A 14,433-nucleotide genomic window follows, 5' to 3' on the forward strand; every position below is an offset into this window, starting at 1 on the left:
CCACGTGACTCCGCCCCCTTGCCAGAGAAGCAAGAGCGCTCCGTCAGAGGCGCGCGACGGCAGTGGGATCCCAGAAGATGCTGAAGACACGGGAGCGTCTGGTGAGTGGACACGGCAAGCCCCCAACGCACCGACACACGGCCCTCTCACCGGGTGGTCCCGCCGTCCCCCCCCGGGAGCGGTGGCCCCTGTCCGGGCCTACACCGGTTAACAAACCCGCCGGTTGGAGTAGTGCTACACTCCGCAGTACGTTAGTGGGATGCTAATGTGGCTAGCGTTAGCTTCCTTGTCGGGCAGGCAGGCTGAGGCGGAGAGTCGCCGACGTGATTCCGGGTGGATCTCATCCGTCAATGAGCGGTCTCCGGGTCACGGTGCAGTTTTATGTTGTGTTGTGTTGTAAACAATGCCGCCGTCCCTCCGGAGCTGGTTGGTGGAGCGGCTCATCAGCTGTCAGGATTTGGACGTGGGTCTGGTTGTGGTTGTGATTGTGGTGTGGACGCTCTGCCCCTCTCGGTGGTGAAAATTGTTTCGATTGTGTTTGCAGTAACCAAACATACAATTTCCTATTTATACTATGTGCAATGCATTATAAGGTTATTGTTTTGAACTTTATAGTTGTATACGTGAAGTGTGCGCCTTGACCGACAGAGGATTGATTGATTGATTGATTGATCGATTGATTGATTGATGGATGGGTGCATAGATAGACCATAGATGGATAGCGGGCCGTTTGACACAAAATCCCTGGTCATCGTTATGTGGGTGTCTGTAACAGAGGATGTGTCAGTGGATGGTTTACATCAGGGGTCTCAAACTCAACTTACCTGGGGGCCCCTGGAGGTAGTCTGGGTCAGGCTGGGCCGCATCAAGTATTCCACAGAAAAAAGGAGCACAACTAACCCAGTGTAAGTTAATGATCGGGCTTTAATTAGATAACGTTGGATATGTCATCGCTGACAACAAGGGACATTTCATAGCGGTTGTTTTTTAGCGTCCTTTGGCTTTTGTCGGGACTCAGGTCACGCAACTCGAAATTGGGACTGTCCCGGCAAAACCGGAACATCTGGTCCCCCTATCACAAGTGATAAAAAAGTGTGGCAAGCCACTCAGCAAAAATGTGTGTGTGACAACAACGCGTGGGCCGCACTAACACTAAACTTTGATGTCAAGTAGGGGGCCACAAAATATCATCCCGCGGGCCTCAATTTGCCCGCGGGCCAAGAGTTTGAGACCCCTGGTTTACATGGTAACGAGTTTGATAAAACTGTAGTTATTTATTCGTGGCAAATAATCTTTAGACTTATAAAAGCAGGTCTTGCAAAACGTGCAAGGATAGTTGCAAGGCAACATGAAGCTACTTCATGTGATGACGAGGACAAGAAGGAACTGAAATCAAGGCTGCATTCTAAAATGGTTTCATATACTGCCTATTGATCATGTCATGTGTTCAACAGCAAGGAGTGCAAAAGTGCAAAGGCAAGTCAAGTCAGGAGGGGCAGTACAAGGTGAGACTTACCCCGTTCCAGTGCACAACAATAATGAAAACTGGACGGGGACAGTCCAATCTAAGGCTGACTATAGCTACTCTGCTTGAGGGCCATGGGGCCAGTGTCCACTAACTAGTGCTAGTACGGCCGCGTCAGGTAGGGGGCTGTTGAGACACGCAGTGAGGACGCGCTCCCCCTCTCATCAGCGAGTGTTGGAGCGCAGCTGGCCTGACCTCAAACCACACGCAGCAGGATGAAGCATGTCAACGCAGTGCTCTGCACATAGTCTATGGGTAAACAAGCATTTGTCGGGGTTTTGGAATTGAAATGCATGTTCACCAAGTATAACTATCTGCTGGGGGGAGAGGAAAGGTTGAGGAGGGTTATAATGTTAATGTATTTAGCAGCTAAAGGTAAAAACTATTCCAAAATATACCTAAAAGCTGCGGCTACTAAAAACAGCGTGTTGTTTATTTCATGAACATGAATGCAGCTGGTTGGGGTGTATTCAGTTTTTATGGCGAACCGTCCGTGGCAGTAGCGCTGGATCGATTCTCTCCTAGCGGGACGACCCGTCAAAACGCTGCACAATCCAGCCCCAGGTCACCTAGACTCTGCATAGCCTGCCCGCTCACCCCCACACCCACTCACTGCATGTTGTACGTCCTGGCACTTAATATAGTTCTCAGCATTGTTGTGTTACATGTGTTGTATACGGGGAATGGGTTGACCTAGTGATTGGATCTGTGAACATCCTCACTGTACCGACAGAGATATATTGTTGTTTCTCTTTCTTCTGACCAATGTACTTATTGTGCGTTGCTTTGGATAGAAGGTCTGCTAAACGCCCTCGATGTAAAATGTCGCCCCTCAAACCTCCGCGGCCGCGCGTCTCCACAGCAGCGAGGTCCTGCTGTGACCTCGTCGGCCTGAAGAGCGGCGCGGCAGGCCGCCGGCGTCCTACGCCGTAATACGGCACGACATCGCAACATTCGTTTGGCGGTAAATCACGGTAGGAATGAAAAGGGAGAAGGATCAGTTGCCTGACTGCCGTGCCGTAGCAGTGGCGCGGGGAGCAGGTGAACAGCGAGGCGACACCGCTGGGCCCAGTGTAGCGCTGTGATCCCATATCGAGTGTGATGTTATTGACGCTGACGTTGGCTGTGATCCGTTCGCATCGTTGTTTGTGTTCGCCTGAGTGGATGGATGCCTCAGACCCACTCGACTCAAGCTAAGTTGTCATCCCCCCCAAATGACTTATTTGGGTCAAGTTTGATAAATATAATAATGTGAACAGATCTCAGCCCAAATGCGTGTCAATACGATAACAGCCACAGCCGAGGTGATCAGTATTCAACGGTCACAGCTCAAATCAGATCCTGACACAATCACAGTCGATATCACCGCATGGTTGGTTTAATACGATCACAGCTGTCTGTTTTGATGAATTCAATCGCTCCCACCGTCTAAGCTATCAGCACACACCTTTATCTAACATAATCAATAACTCAGTTAAGCTAAACAGAGGTGAGCTGGGTGCTAGGCTTGACAGGAACAGTAAAAACGGTGACGATTCATAAATGTACTCCTTGTTAAACAAGTGATTCCCACAGCGATATCCGGATTACTGAGTTATGGAGTAAATATATTGATCTCACTTTAATCAGCATAATTTCCCTCCACACATTGCCTCAGACCCGGGGTCTGGTGGGGCTGTTTACGTTGTTGACGGGGCCCGTTGGACCCATGGAACCTCTTATCGTAGTGGCCGCTGGCTTTAGGGCTCCTTAAAGTCGGGCTTCCATGGTGATAATCGGTCGTATCTTTCTACTTCCTGTGTAAAGTGATATTGGTGAGTAGGAGACGGGAGGGGGGGGGCGGTCGCTGGTGGCATGATGTGAGCTGTTGATTTTAATGCTAACAGACAGGCAAGGCCAAACGGCGTGTTTGACAGAGTGGGCTGTGTTTGCTCTCAGTGTGTGTGTCCTCAGGATCTACATGGGCTGCTGTTTGCCATGCTCTCTTTCTCTCCGGCTGTCTGTTGCTCTCTCTCTGTCTTCTGGCTCTGCTTGTCCGTCTGTCTCTCTCTGTCTGACGGTCTGATTGGTATGCCTAGCTGTGTCTCTCTCTCTCTCTCTCTCTCTCTCTCTCTCTCTCTCTCTCTCTGTCAGATTGTTTGTCGGTCCCTGCCTCTCGCTCTGGCGCTGTCCTGCCCTCTTCCTCAGGGCTGCTCTGCCATTGGTCCAGACACTGCAGTGTGATGTTGACCGACGACGGCTTCTGTGTTGGGGTCAGAGGGGCAGGGGTGTGTGTTGGGGGTTAGAGGGTTAGTCGTTTAGAGTAGAACAAAAATATCCAGAGCTAAATATTTCAAATGCTCCGGACGATAAGGTCCATAGGTACAGAGATCACCAGTGAATAAATACATTAAATACACCAGGGGAGCTGCGCCTGTTGGAGTCAACAGAACACCACCCAGCCCCAGGCTGGAGAAGAGGGCTCTAGTCAGGTCCTTGAACAAGTAAACAGCTCCAGGGCCCGTCTCATGTAGCCAGTTAGGACGTCATTTAAACCACAACAGCTTCCCTGCACTGTTGGGGGATTTTTTGTTTGCAGAACTGCTGATTTTAAGATTTCCAGGACCAGGGCAACTCAATGTCAGCCAGGGTTGAACTGAAAGATATGCGTTAACGACGGGCTTCAGAGGCCTTCGCCCGTCTCATCTTGACGATGGGATTGATCGGGGAATTTCAAAGCCAAAATTGCAACTTCAGTGGTTTGATTGGTTGAAGCACTGAACCAATTGACAGCATTTTCTGTTTATTTGCCCTACGTGATCACGGAACAGCTGTCTCCGATTTGACCTGGTGTTAAAGATCACAAAACGTTTCTTACAATATTCTAGTTTCCCTAACAGCGAACTGTGAGCTACGCTCCAGTTCCCCCCCAGGTCTGACACAGGGCAACGCCATTAGATCTCTGCTCAGAGGGGTCACATAAAACAATGACGAACCAACCTACTGTAGGCCCGGGTGGGGTTACGGTTGTATGTAGTGTGTAAGTATACAGTATACTATTAAGTATACTGTCAGTACCTTACTGTACCAACAGCGATATACAGTTCCTTTCTTCTGATAAATTTACTATTTAATAAGTCGCTGTGGATAAAAGTGTCTGCTGAATGCCCTAAATGTAAATGTAAAGAATGGAAATCAATATTTATTAAATGTTTTTCTAATTCACTTAAAGATTATTGTTGAGGTGAAATATTAACATGGAGGCAAAAGGATGCGCCTTGGAACACAGTAGCTTTGGATGTGACCATATGAGAGTGGTTCCTTGCCAGTAACTAAACCATTTTGACCAGTAACAAGAGGCCACTGGCGCCACGAGCCAGCTTATCTCGGAGCTATCCTGCATTCACCGGGTTTACCCAAGGTTCACAGTATGGGTCGCTATGGTTACTGACCCGCTGTCGTGCTGGATAAACAGGTCACGTGACCTCAAGTTTTTCCAGGCTTGCAAATTTCTGGATGGAGGGAAAACACACACACACACACACACACACACACTTGTTGTTGAACTCGTCACATGAGTAATAGTACAGATATGAAACCATTTTGGAATGCAGCCTTTGTTTAAGTTCTTTCTTGTCCTCTCCCTCACATGACGAAGCTTAATGTCGTTGTCGCCTTTGTCTATCCTCCTACTTTTTGCAAGACTTGTTTATACTCTGTATAAACATAAGTGATGACTACAGTCATCACTTTTGTCTCTGTAAGAATATCAAAACGACCAGTTTTTGAACAGACATGGAGTCCGAAGATTTTGTTCAGAGGTGTGGTACTCTCCCTGGAAGTTACAAAAATTGGGTGTGATTAAGTGATTCTAATAATAACAATGTTGGTGGGAATACCAAATGAAGCACAGGACTTTCATCTCGGGAGCTTGTTGCCTCACATTGTCGATTGTGTGTAGGTCGACTCAAACAAAGCATACCAACATTTTTGTGTCAAATCTGACGCCAAAACTAACACTTATCTGATTTCAACATTAAATGGTAGACCAGGCACTGCATTCCAGCCAATGGCAGCCCAGTATCGCGTTCAATCATAAACCTGTAGGATGTAAACCTGTCTCTCCTGCATTTCGCCCCACCCTCGTTTCTTATTATTTAGACATTTGTGTTGCCGCCAAAATCAGGATATTGTCTCTGCATGACTTGTTGAGGGCAGCTAGTGTTGGGTCATTGAATTCTGCTGAATGACGCTTTTAGTTTGAACGTTTATCGACATGTATGTTGGTCTTTGGGTCATGTTATTGCTTTATTTATTACTGTTTATAGTACTGCATTATCACACCAGGAACTTAAAAATATACACCTTTGACCGCACCTGCAGAATGACTAGAGAGATTAATGAGTTGAGTGATAATGAGATAAGACAAGCGGTTTAAACTTTAAGCAATCTAAGAGGCAACTGAATAATGTTACTTCTTTCACTCCTATAATTAGATCAACATTTGAGTCATGCGTGCTATAAAACATGCTTAACAAGAATCCCTGCTGTGTTGGCTTGGAGCCATGTTCCAAGGGCTGTAACCAAAACAACCTTGAATGATGAAATTCTACCAAGTGATCATCGGGAGCAGACGATAAGAACAGTTATAAAGGAATTAAACAATCTGCACGTTAACTCTAGATTAATTTAATCGGCCCTAGAGCTGGGAGATTAATCGATTTTTAATCGTTATAGAATTTTTGCTGTAGGATGATTTTTAAAAAAGAAAATCGATTCATAAAAAAATATATATATTTGAAAAGAAATATGTCAAATATCAACATGGCAGCATGCGCTGAAAAAAAGTTTGTGTTTAGAGTTTGCCTAAAGTCTGTGGCAACCAAAAGCAGCAGCACATCACATTTATCAAACTGAGGCCCGCAGCAGAGTGGGAGAGGTGTGTTATTTATTTAGCTTTTGTTAGTCATTGCTATTATTCAAACAAAATATAATTTTTCATTTATAGCAAAAAAATTGATTAAAATCGATAATCTGATTTGGTTTGAACAAATCTGAGATTTCATTTTGCAAAATCGCCCAGCCCTAGGCAGCAGTACATTCTACTCTACCTGCTAGCCGAAATATCACCTAAGGGCTGTCTGGAGAACGTCCGTGGGTTTCGGATCCACTCTGAATTGAATTGAATAAATTTCAATTCAGAGAGTCATTATATTTACTGACTCTCGGTCCGATTCGGCCGCCACCGGACGAGCCACGGACACATGGTTTGTAACACATGCGTCGGGAGATTAGATGTTAGGTTTTGTTCTGTGTTTAATATAATGGGGCCCACTGCATGGCGCTGCGAATCGTGCTAATGTGCCAATTCACAATTCGCCAATATTCACTCAAATCTACTCAAGCGTTAAAGACAAACGTTGATGGAGAATCGCAGACAGCATGACACAAAGATATTACTTGTGCCTTACGCTTTTGGCAACTACGTCGTCTTTCGTTTTGAATATTTGAAAAGTTAAAATTCCACAAATTGTTTGACTTTGTTTCAGTTGTTATTTGGACAATACTGTTAAGCAGCCCCCTCTCCCCCCCTCGTGTCAGACAACGACCCCCCACCCACGGGGGTAAGTTTAGACGTAAAGGAACGTTGAATAAATTGAATATCACTAAAAAACGCTCTGGCCTGGAACAGATTTCAAAGGAGAAACTATACTGGCTGTCGCATTGTTATTCAGACTGAGCATGTTTCCTTTATCTCCGATGACGCATCGTGTTCATTCTAGCGTTTTCCACAGTACATGTGGATGTTCTCTGCTAAACTACTCCACCTTTTTTGGGCTCCTCTACAGCCAGACACGGGCTGATGACGTGGATAAGCGGTTTGTGGAAGAGTTTGAAGGAGAAGGATACGTGGAGATGGTGATCTGTGTGGGTGGTCATGGCTGGTCTAATCTGTGCACATTGATTAGCCGATACACATTGATTAGCCGATACACATTGATTAGCCGATACACATTGGTGTGCTTAGCCTCAACCTGCCCCTGAGTCCAGTCAGTGTGACCCGTGCCAGGTGAGGCTGCCCCACCCATACATTTGACTAGTTGAGGTGAAGAGTTGGACTGGGAGTGGTGACCTTATGGCCGGGCTTAGCAAAAGCATCTGAAGGGAAAAGAACGTTGCATCCTGGGGATTGGCAGTCTGTGCGCTTGACCCCTCCCCCGCCCGCCAAGGTCGAGGAGGAGTCCAGCGTCCCTGGGTCCAGCGCTAAGCTCTGGTTGGTCCTAATCACCCAGAATCCACTCAGCCGCCCTCACCTGCTCAGAGCTAACCTGCACCCTACCCTGGAGCGGGGCCAGAGCAGGCAGCCTGTGGCCCCGCCCAGCGTGGCCCTCCCCTGGGAGCCAGAGCCCCAGTTGAAGGCCGCCTCATGGCCCTTTTCCACAGACAGTACCAGCTCTACTCGCCACGACTGAGCGTGGCACTGACTTGGTTTGGTTCCAGGCACGCCGTGTTTCCATCTGGACTAAAAGTACCTTTTCACGGTGGGCGGGTCGTCATAGCACGCACGGGCCAAACTGCAGTGACGTACTTATCCATGCGATAAGTACGTACGGTATTTATAGATGTCGGTGTCAAGGCTCGGAAGTCGGGCTCATCATGAGCCAGAAGCGCATCATCGTCCAGCGGCGTCACTCTCTGGCCAATCAGTGGCCAGCAGCCTGTTCGTCACACAAAAGTATCAGATCAGCTCCCTTAGAACCTGGACTGAGGCAAGACTAAAAATGTACCAGTTAGCAGGTACCAGGTACCTAATTTTTGTGATCGAAACGCAAAAAAAGGCGGGCTGAGGCGAGTTGAGCTTGTACTGTCGGTGGAAAAGGCCATTAGGGGAACACCAATACAATTATGGATCCCTGAGGACGTTATTCTTCAGTGCATTTGTGAAAGGGCTGTGTGTGGATTAGCTAGTGTTAGCCCTTCAGTTGACTTTACACATGGGTTAGTTAGAGTACTAAGCCTTCGTATCATCCTGTGTGCTTGTTTTGCAAGCTGAGACCTCTAATTGAACCTGGTCACTGTGTCGAGGGGGACTTTTAATGGCAGCGTGTGCTAACTCACAGCCATTATCCATTGCTGCAGATTTCTAATATTTGTAAGTCAATGTGGTCCACTGCTACACTTGGTTGGATAACTTTTGGTGTATTTTAAGCTGTATGGACTGATTTGGTTCTATAGTTAGCACTAGGCAATGGAAATGCCAGGTATTTCTGATACCTCTATCTTCTGTGTAATTCAAACCAGTGAGATCCTCTGGTTGATGCACTCATCATTAGGGCTGCAGTCAACCAAACAAAATCTCGGTCGACTGCAATTGGACCAGCGCTACGGCCCATCGACTGTTTCTCTAGATCTAGAGCAGGGTGCTCTATCTGGTAGACTAAACATCACGCATGTGCTGTCTGGAGGAAGTCACAAATTGTTTGACTTTGTTTCAGTTGTTATTTGGACATTGTTGTTTAGCAGTCCCCCTTCCCCCCCTCGGGTCAGACAACACCCCCCCCCCCCCCCACCCCCAGTTTAGACGTAAAGGAGCGTTGAATAAATTGATCTAGGGCTGAACGATTAATCGTATTGAAATCGAAATCGCGATGTAATAGAGCGCAGTATGCAAATCGCAAAGGCTGCGATTTAAAAAAAACAAATAAATACAATTTAAAAATTGTTACCGTTACTGACTGGAAATCAGTACGATTCATTCGTTTTTATTTTTATTTTACAATTCAATAGTTAAATAAAGAAGTTTAAAATATAAATTTAATCTCAACACATCGGCCTGGCCTAAAGGAAAGAGCAGTTTTTGTGTTGACTGCTTCCAATGTTGTGTTGGTCATACTAAAGAATGACTTATTTATTTTTTAGTGAATAATACACAACATAAGGAACTTAATAAATTATAGAAATCGCACATTAAATCGCAATCTTGGTCAATTATTTCCCCAAATTGTTCAGCCCTAAATTGAATCACTATAAAAGGGGAAGGACCTTTATTGAAATGACTCACTCTGGACACTGTGGCGAACACACACCCAAACCCCATGGATCCTGTGATCCTCTCTGCCCTGAAGGGCGGCTCTGCCTCTCAAATAATGACAGGCGGCCACATGGGCCTGCAGGCTATATGGGAGATGCTGATGTTCTGAGCCGACCTTTGGTTTCCTGTCATGTGGTGGCACCCCATATTAGCCACACAATAGGCCTGTGAAGGCACCACATCACAGGCCTATTGTCATTTCAAAGGGTTGGCGTTTCGAAGAGTGGATGGGCTTATGTCTGGATGCCGTCTTTGTTTCCAGACTCCCTCAGCGCTCAAGATTGGGATTTGTTTCTCGAATAAAAGCCAGTAACGAAATGAATTAAAGAACCAGTAGGTGCCCATCGCTGTCGTCCGCTGAATCCTGATTGATCAGCCACACTGAGGTCCTATCTTAGCCTTCGCTGCGCCACATTGCTGAAGCAAAAGGCATTCAATGCCGTTCCACGTTGTCCTTCACTGCAGGGCTTTATTTATTTGCACTAAATAAACTTTACTATCACACCCAGTGGAGAGCAGTTCTTTTGTTTTCAGAAGCAGGTTGAGAAGTGACCAGCAGGCAAATATTGTCTGGGCGTGTCTGATTAACAGGTATCAGCGGTCGGTGTTCACCTGGGGCTGTTCACTCCCGCGCTGATCACTGGAGTAGTCTAACAGTCGGTCAGAGTCGGTGGTTCTTACTGCGCTGGTGTTCGTCCTCTTTGGTTTTCTTTTTGACTGAACCTCGCAGCCCCTAACCGTACACTAACCGTGGACACTAACCGTGTGACCCTAAGCTATGGAAGATTCTGGTCAAGAAATGGAAGAGCTCGAGGTCTGACCTACTCTTATCATGGTGTTTGTGTGTGTTGGTGCTGGTGTTGCACTTTTGTACTTTTGTCTCAAATTCCTTTTGGATCAGACGCGTAGCAAACAAACAAGACAAACTTGTAGAGTCAAAATATTTACAGCCTTGACGGGAATATGCTGAATATTCTAATGGTGTGAATTCTTTTAAAGTGTGTGCTTTAGTTTGTGAGGTTGTTTCCTCGTACGATAACTCAAAGGAGTCACCTCTCGGTTTTGTAGAAAGTTGGCATCCAAAAGGAAACTTCTGCGATACAACTGCACCTTCATGTTATCAACAGAGACCACTGTGACCGTGACAAAGATTGTCCTGATTTTGAATTTGTTTAAACAGATTTTCTTTTCAGGCTAGAGCTGTCAAAAATACATTGGTGCGATTTGATTTGTATAATGGAAATGACATTGTTTATGTACAGTCCCATTAAGCTCTATTATTTTAAATGATTTCATTGACGAAGTGCGAAAAATCATAAAGAGCCTTAAGACTATGTTTTCCACTGTTTTTTTCTGTTGTTGGACACTGATTCTAAATATTGGATGGTCTCCTCCCTATAATTCAGTGACAAATATATTGAATGGATTGATTGACCAGCATGGTCTTGTGTTTCAGCTTTCCCCGAGACCCCCCTCCACAGAAGATGAGATGATGGTGCCTGTACTAGGTGCCAAGAAAGCCAGCCAGCTCCCCGTCAACGAAGTGGCCTGCATCCTTCAGGTACTGTGGCAACACTAACAAGCCTCCCCTCTGACAATCATCCGCAACGACTCCGGAGCTAGGCTCAGTCCAGTTAGCATGAAGCTAGCTGGGACTTAAGCCTCCTCCTCCCCTTATTCCCTTTGAAGCCTTGTTAGAAACACAAACCCGCGCCCTGTAGACAATATTCTAAAGGGAGGGACAGGGCTGGCTCCTGAACTGCGGCCCAAAGCCACACGTCATTCCCTCGTCTCCTCCCACCCACCCTACTGTCCATCTTCTATTCATCATAAAGGTCATAACAACAAAACTCACTGACGGCCCTATCAACAAGGATTAATGACAAAATCAGCCAGGGAACCAACCCCTTTTTGGCTTCCCCACACCTTGTTTAACGTCGTCACAGTCAGTGTAGTCGCATGGTGCTGCATGAAGCCATAAGAAGCGGTTCTCTGGTGGCGGCCATCACCATGGGACCTGTTATACGCCGGCGTTATATGAGACCTTCAAAGCGTTCAACGTCGACTCCTGACGCCCCGCTGCATGTCGGCTGCCCCCAGGGGGCGCCTGAGGGTTGTGGGGTTCTGAGCAGAGCCTGGGGGTGAGCTGGTCTTCTCGCTCCGCAGGCTGAGCTGCAGCTGGGCCTGTCGCAGGAGGAGGTCGCCCGGAGGAGGGCCTACCACGGCTGGAATGAGTTTGACATCAGCGAGGACGAGCCCCTCTGGAGGAAGTACATGTGCCAGGTAGGTCGGCCGCCCCCCCCACAGAGCTCCTGCAGGGTGCGTTTCAGTGGCGGTCCGCCCGCGTTGCGCTCACAGGGTCATGTGTTCTTGTAAGTCGCTTCTGAGTGTCTGCCGCTGAAGAGCTCTTCTGTCTTTTCTGTCAAAGCTCTTGTAAATGTGCACATGTAAACCTTTGGCATGCAATAAATGCATAGAATCATCGTACAAAAAGTAGGGATGCAACGATATGTGTGTGACATGTGCTCATGTACTCGTAACACTTCTCAGACACAACCACCCGATACCACTTCACCTAACGGAACCGGTGCATCCCGAGTAAAAAGGCCAATTGCTGTCCTAGCTATTATGAGTTTGGTTTTTGGATATTGCAGAGCGCACAGACACACACAGAGTGAGGACTGACTTCACTGTTCCTCACCGAGTCTCTCAAGTTGCCCCTCATGCCAGGAGTCTCCCCCGGCGTCAGGGCAGCAGAGGTCATGACCTTGGGCCGACAGCGCCGGTGGCGTGGCTCAACACGTCGTGTTGATTTTGCTGAACGGAGGGCGTTTGCTGCGTTGTCATGTTTGCACATCTCCTTAAGCAGCATGTGATCATTTGCATTTCATTGAAATGATTACCATCTCTGGAAAGGGCAACCGGCCCAGCCGGTTTAGCACTGAGGAGCATCCAGCGTCGGGGGGGGGGGGGGGGGGGGAGGAGGAGGAGCCGGAGGTCGGACAAGCAACCTGGCAGCTGCCAGTCAACCCGCTCTACCCCCCGGAGCCACCGCCAGGTCCGCCCAGGTCCTCGTCTCCCCGTCCCCCGGCCCGCTGGCTGGTGGGGTCGGAGCTCACAGAGCACATAGTGGGGGGGGGGGGGGGTCCCCACATTGTGGCATCTGCTGTATGGGGGTTCATAAAGGCCTAACGCGGGCTCTACCCGGGATGCTATTGGACGGTGTTCTCAGCGTAATAGAATAATGGATTGCATTTGTATGGTGCTCCACATGGTGATGGAGGGGGATGTCCTGGCTGTGAAGCACCGGGCCTTCTGCTCTCTCCTGCAGCCGCCTCGTCTCCTCTGGGCTCCCTCCCAGCCCGACGGAGGAGACGAGCCCTGGGGCCCCGTCTGCCATCTGCCAAGTGAACAGTCGCTGATGCGTTGGCACGGCAACGGCGCACACCTGGCCCTCGGCGAGGGTGTCTGCATTCCAATGTGGAGGGGAGGGGGGGTGATATCCGTGACTGGGCACGGCGACGGCTGGGATTTAAAGTAAGACAGTGAGCTGAGACAAGAGGGGAGGGGGGCGCTTCTCACGGAGCCCCTCGGACCAGGCCCCTCGGACCAGGCCTAGACGACTACAGGGGCCTGTTTCATGATCAGCTCCGAGAAGCGCTTAGTTCGGGCTCCACCGTGGGCCTTAGTCGCCCCGCGGCCATCTTGGATCCGTACGCCAGCTCGGTGCGGGAACTGAAGGCGTTTCAGAGCCCTGGTGGAACCAAGATGGCTGCAAGGTGTGGATGAGGAGTTGTGGAGCATTTTGCTACGGGCTAGCTTGCATGTAGCTGGGCTAGCATGTGGGCTAGCTAGCATGCCTGTAAGCTTTGTTGATTCTGAAGGATGCATGATGGTCCAGCGTTGTCTGGAGGGTTGTTACCCCCCGATGAAGGGTTCTGGGTTCAAAGCCTAGTCCTTCTGAAGGCATCGTTGACCCAGGCGCCCCGGTGAAGTCTTCGCTCCTTTGGATGAAAGTGTCTCCGCGTGACGGTGACGCGGTGTAGTTCCAGTGCTCTGGCAGGGACCGGGATCAGGCAGGGAGGGGTCCTGTGGTTGGCATGGAAACCGGGTCACGTGGTCGATCCGTGCTGAAATGAGCGCACTCTGTCCCGGTTTCAACCCACCGAGGGCCGCCTTTCTGTGTCAGCGCGAGTGTTGGAGACGCGGATCGACCTCCTCAGTCGCACCACAGGTCGAACGCGCAGGGACGTTCGCACACACATACATACCGCCTGCGTTTTGTATTCCCTGTACGCAGATACCCACGATCTAGGAGGATCGTTCGTTTGTTTCTATATCTCCATGGTCATTGGTTATGCTTTGTGGTTTGATTTAGTGAACCCAAATCTCCCTACGGGGATAAATAAGGTACTTTATCAAGACTCTCTCTCTGACTCTCAACCTCTCTGACTTTCTCTCCCTCTGAACCTCCCTCTGACTTTCTCTGTCTCTCTCCGTCTGTAGGTCTCTCTCTCTCTCTCTCTCTCTTTCTGTGTCTCTCTCGCTCTCATTTTCTACCTCTCTATCTTTCTCCAACTCTCTAACATTTGGTATGTAATGCCAATTCATTCGTCAATGTTGACATTTCACGTTGCCATATCACACATTAAACGAGTAAATATTAGCTGAGTAAACGCAGGAGAATGTAACGGACCTTCTCTGTATCCGCCTTTGTCTCTCGCCCTGCCTCTCTCTCCAGTTCAAGGACCCCCTCATCCTTCTGCTCCTCGCGTCCGCTGTCATCAGTGTGCTCATGCACCAGTTTGATGATGCCATCAGCATTACTGTGGTATGC

The 14,433-nt window shown here is 48.4% G+C and overlaps 1 protein-coding gene across 2 annotated transcripts in view; it reads left to right on the top strand.

The window, feature by feature from the left end:
• The first annotated feature begins 24 nt into the window (after positions 1-24).
• atp2c1 (ATPase secretory pathway Ca2+ transporting 1) overlaps positions 25-14,433 on the top strand; it is a 31,749-nt gene continuing 17,340 nt past the window's right edge. Inside the window, exons 1-4 of one of the 2 annotated variants that reach the window (XM_079748385.1) lie at positions 25-101; positions 11,053-11,157; positions 11,763-11,879; positions 14,338-14,427. In XM_079748385.1, the coding sequence (XP_079604511.1) occupies positions 78-101; positions 11,053-11,157; positions 11,763-11,879; positions 14,338-14,427 (336 nt within the window). In that variant the 5' untranslated portion in view covers positions 25-77. Of the gene's footprint in view, positions 102-10,251; positions 10,411-11,052; positions 11,158-11,762; positions 11,880-14,337; positions 14,428-14,433 lie in introns of those variants that run through there. The other variant, XM_079748384.1, reaches the window with a different exon arrangement.

This window comes from Pollachius pollachius, assembly GCF_949987615.1.
Source record: "Pollachius pollachius genome assembly, chromosome: 1".
Lineage (NCBI taxonomy): Eukaryota > Metazoa > Chordata > Actinopteri > Gadiformes > Gadidae > Pollachius > Pollachius pollachius.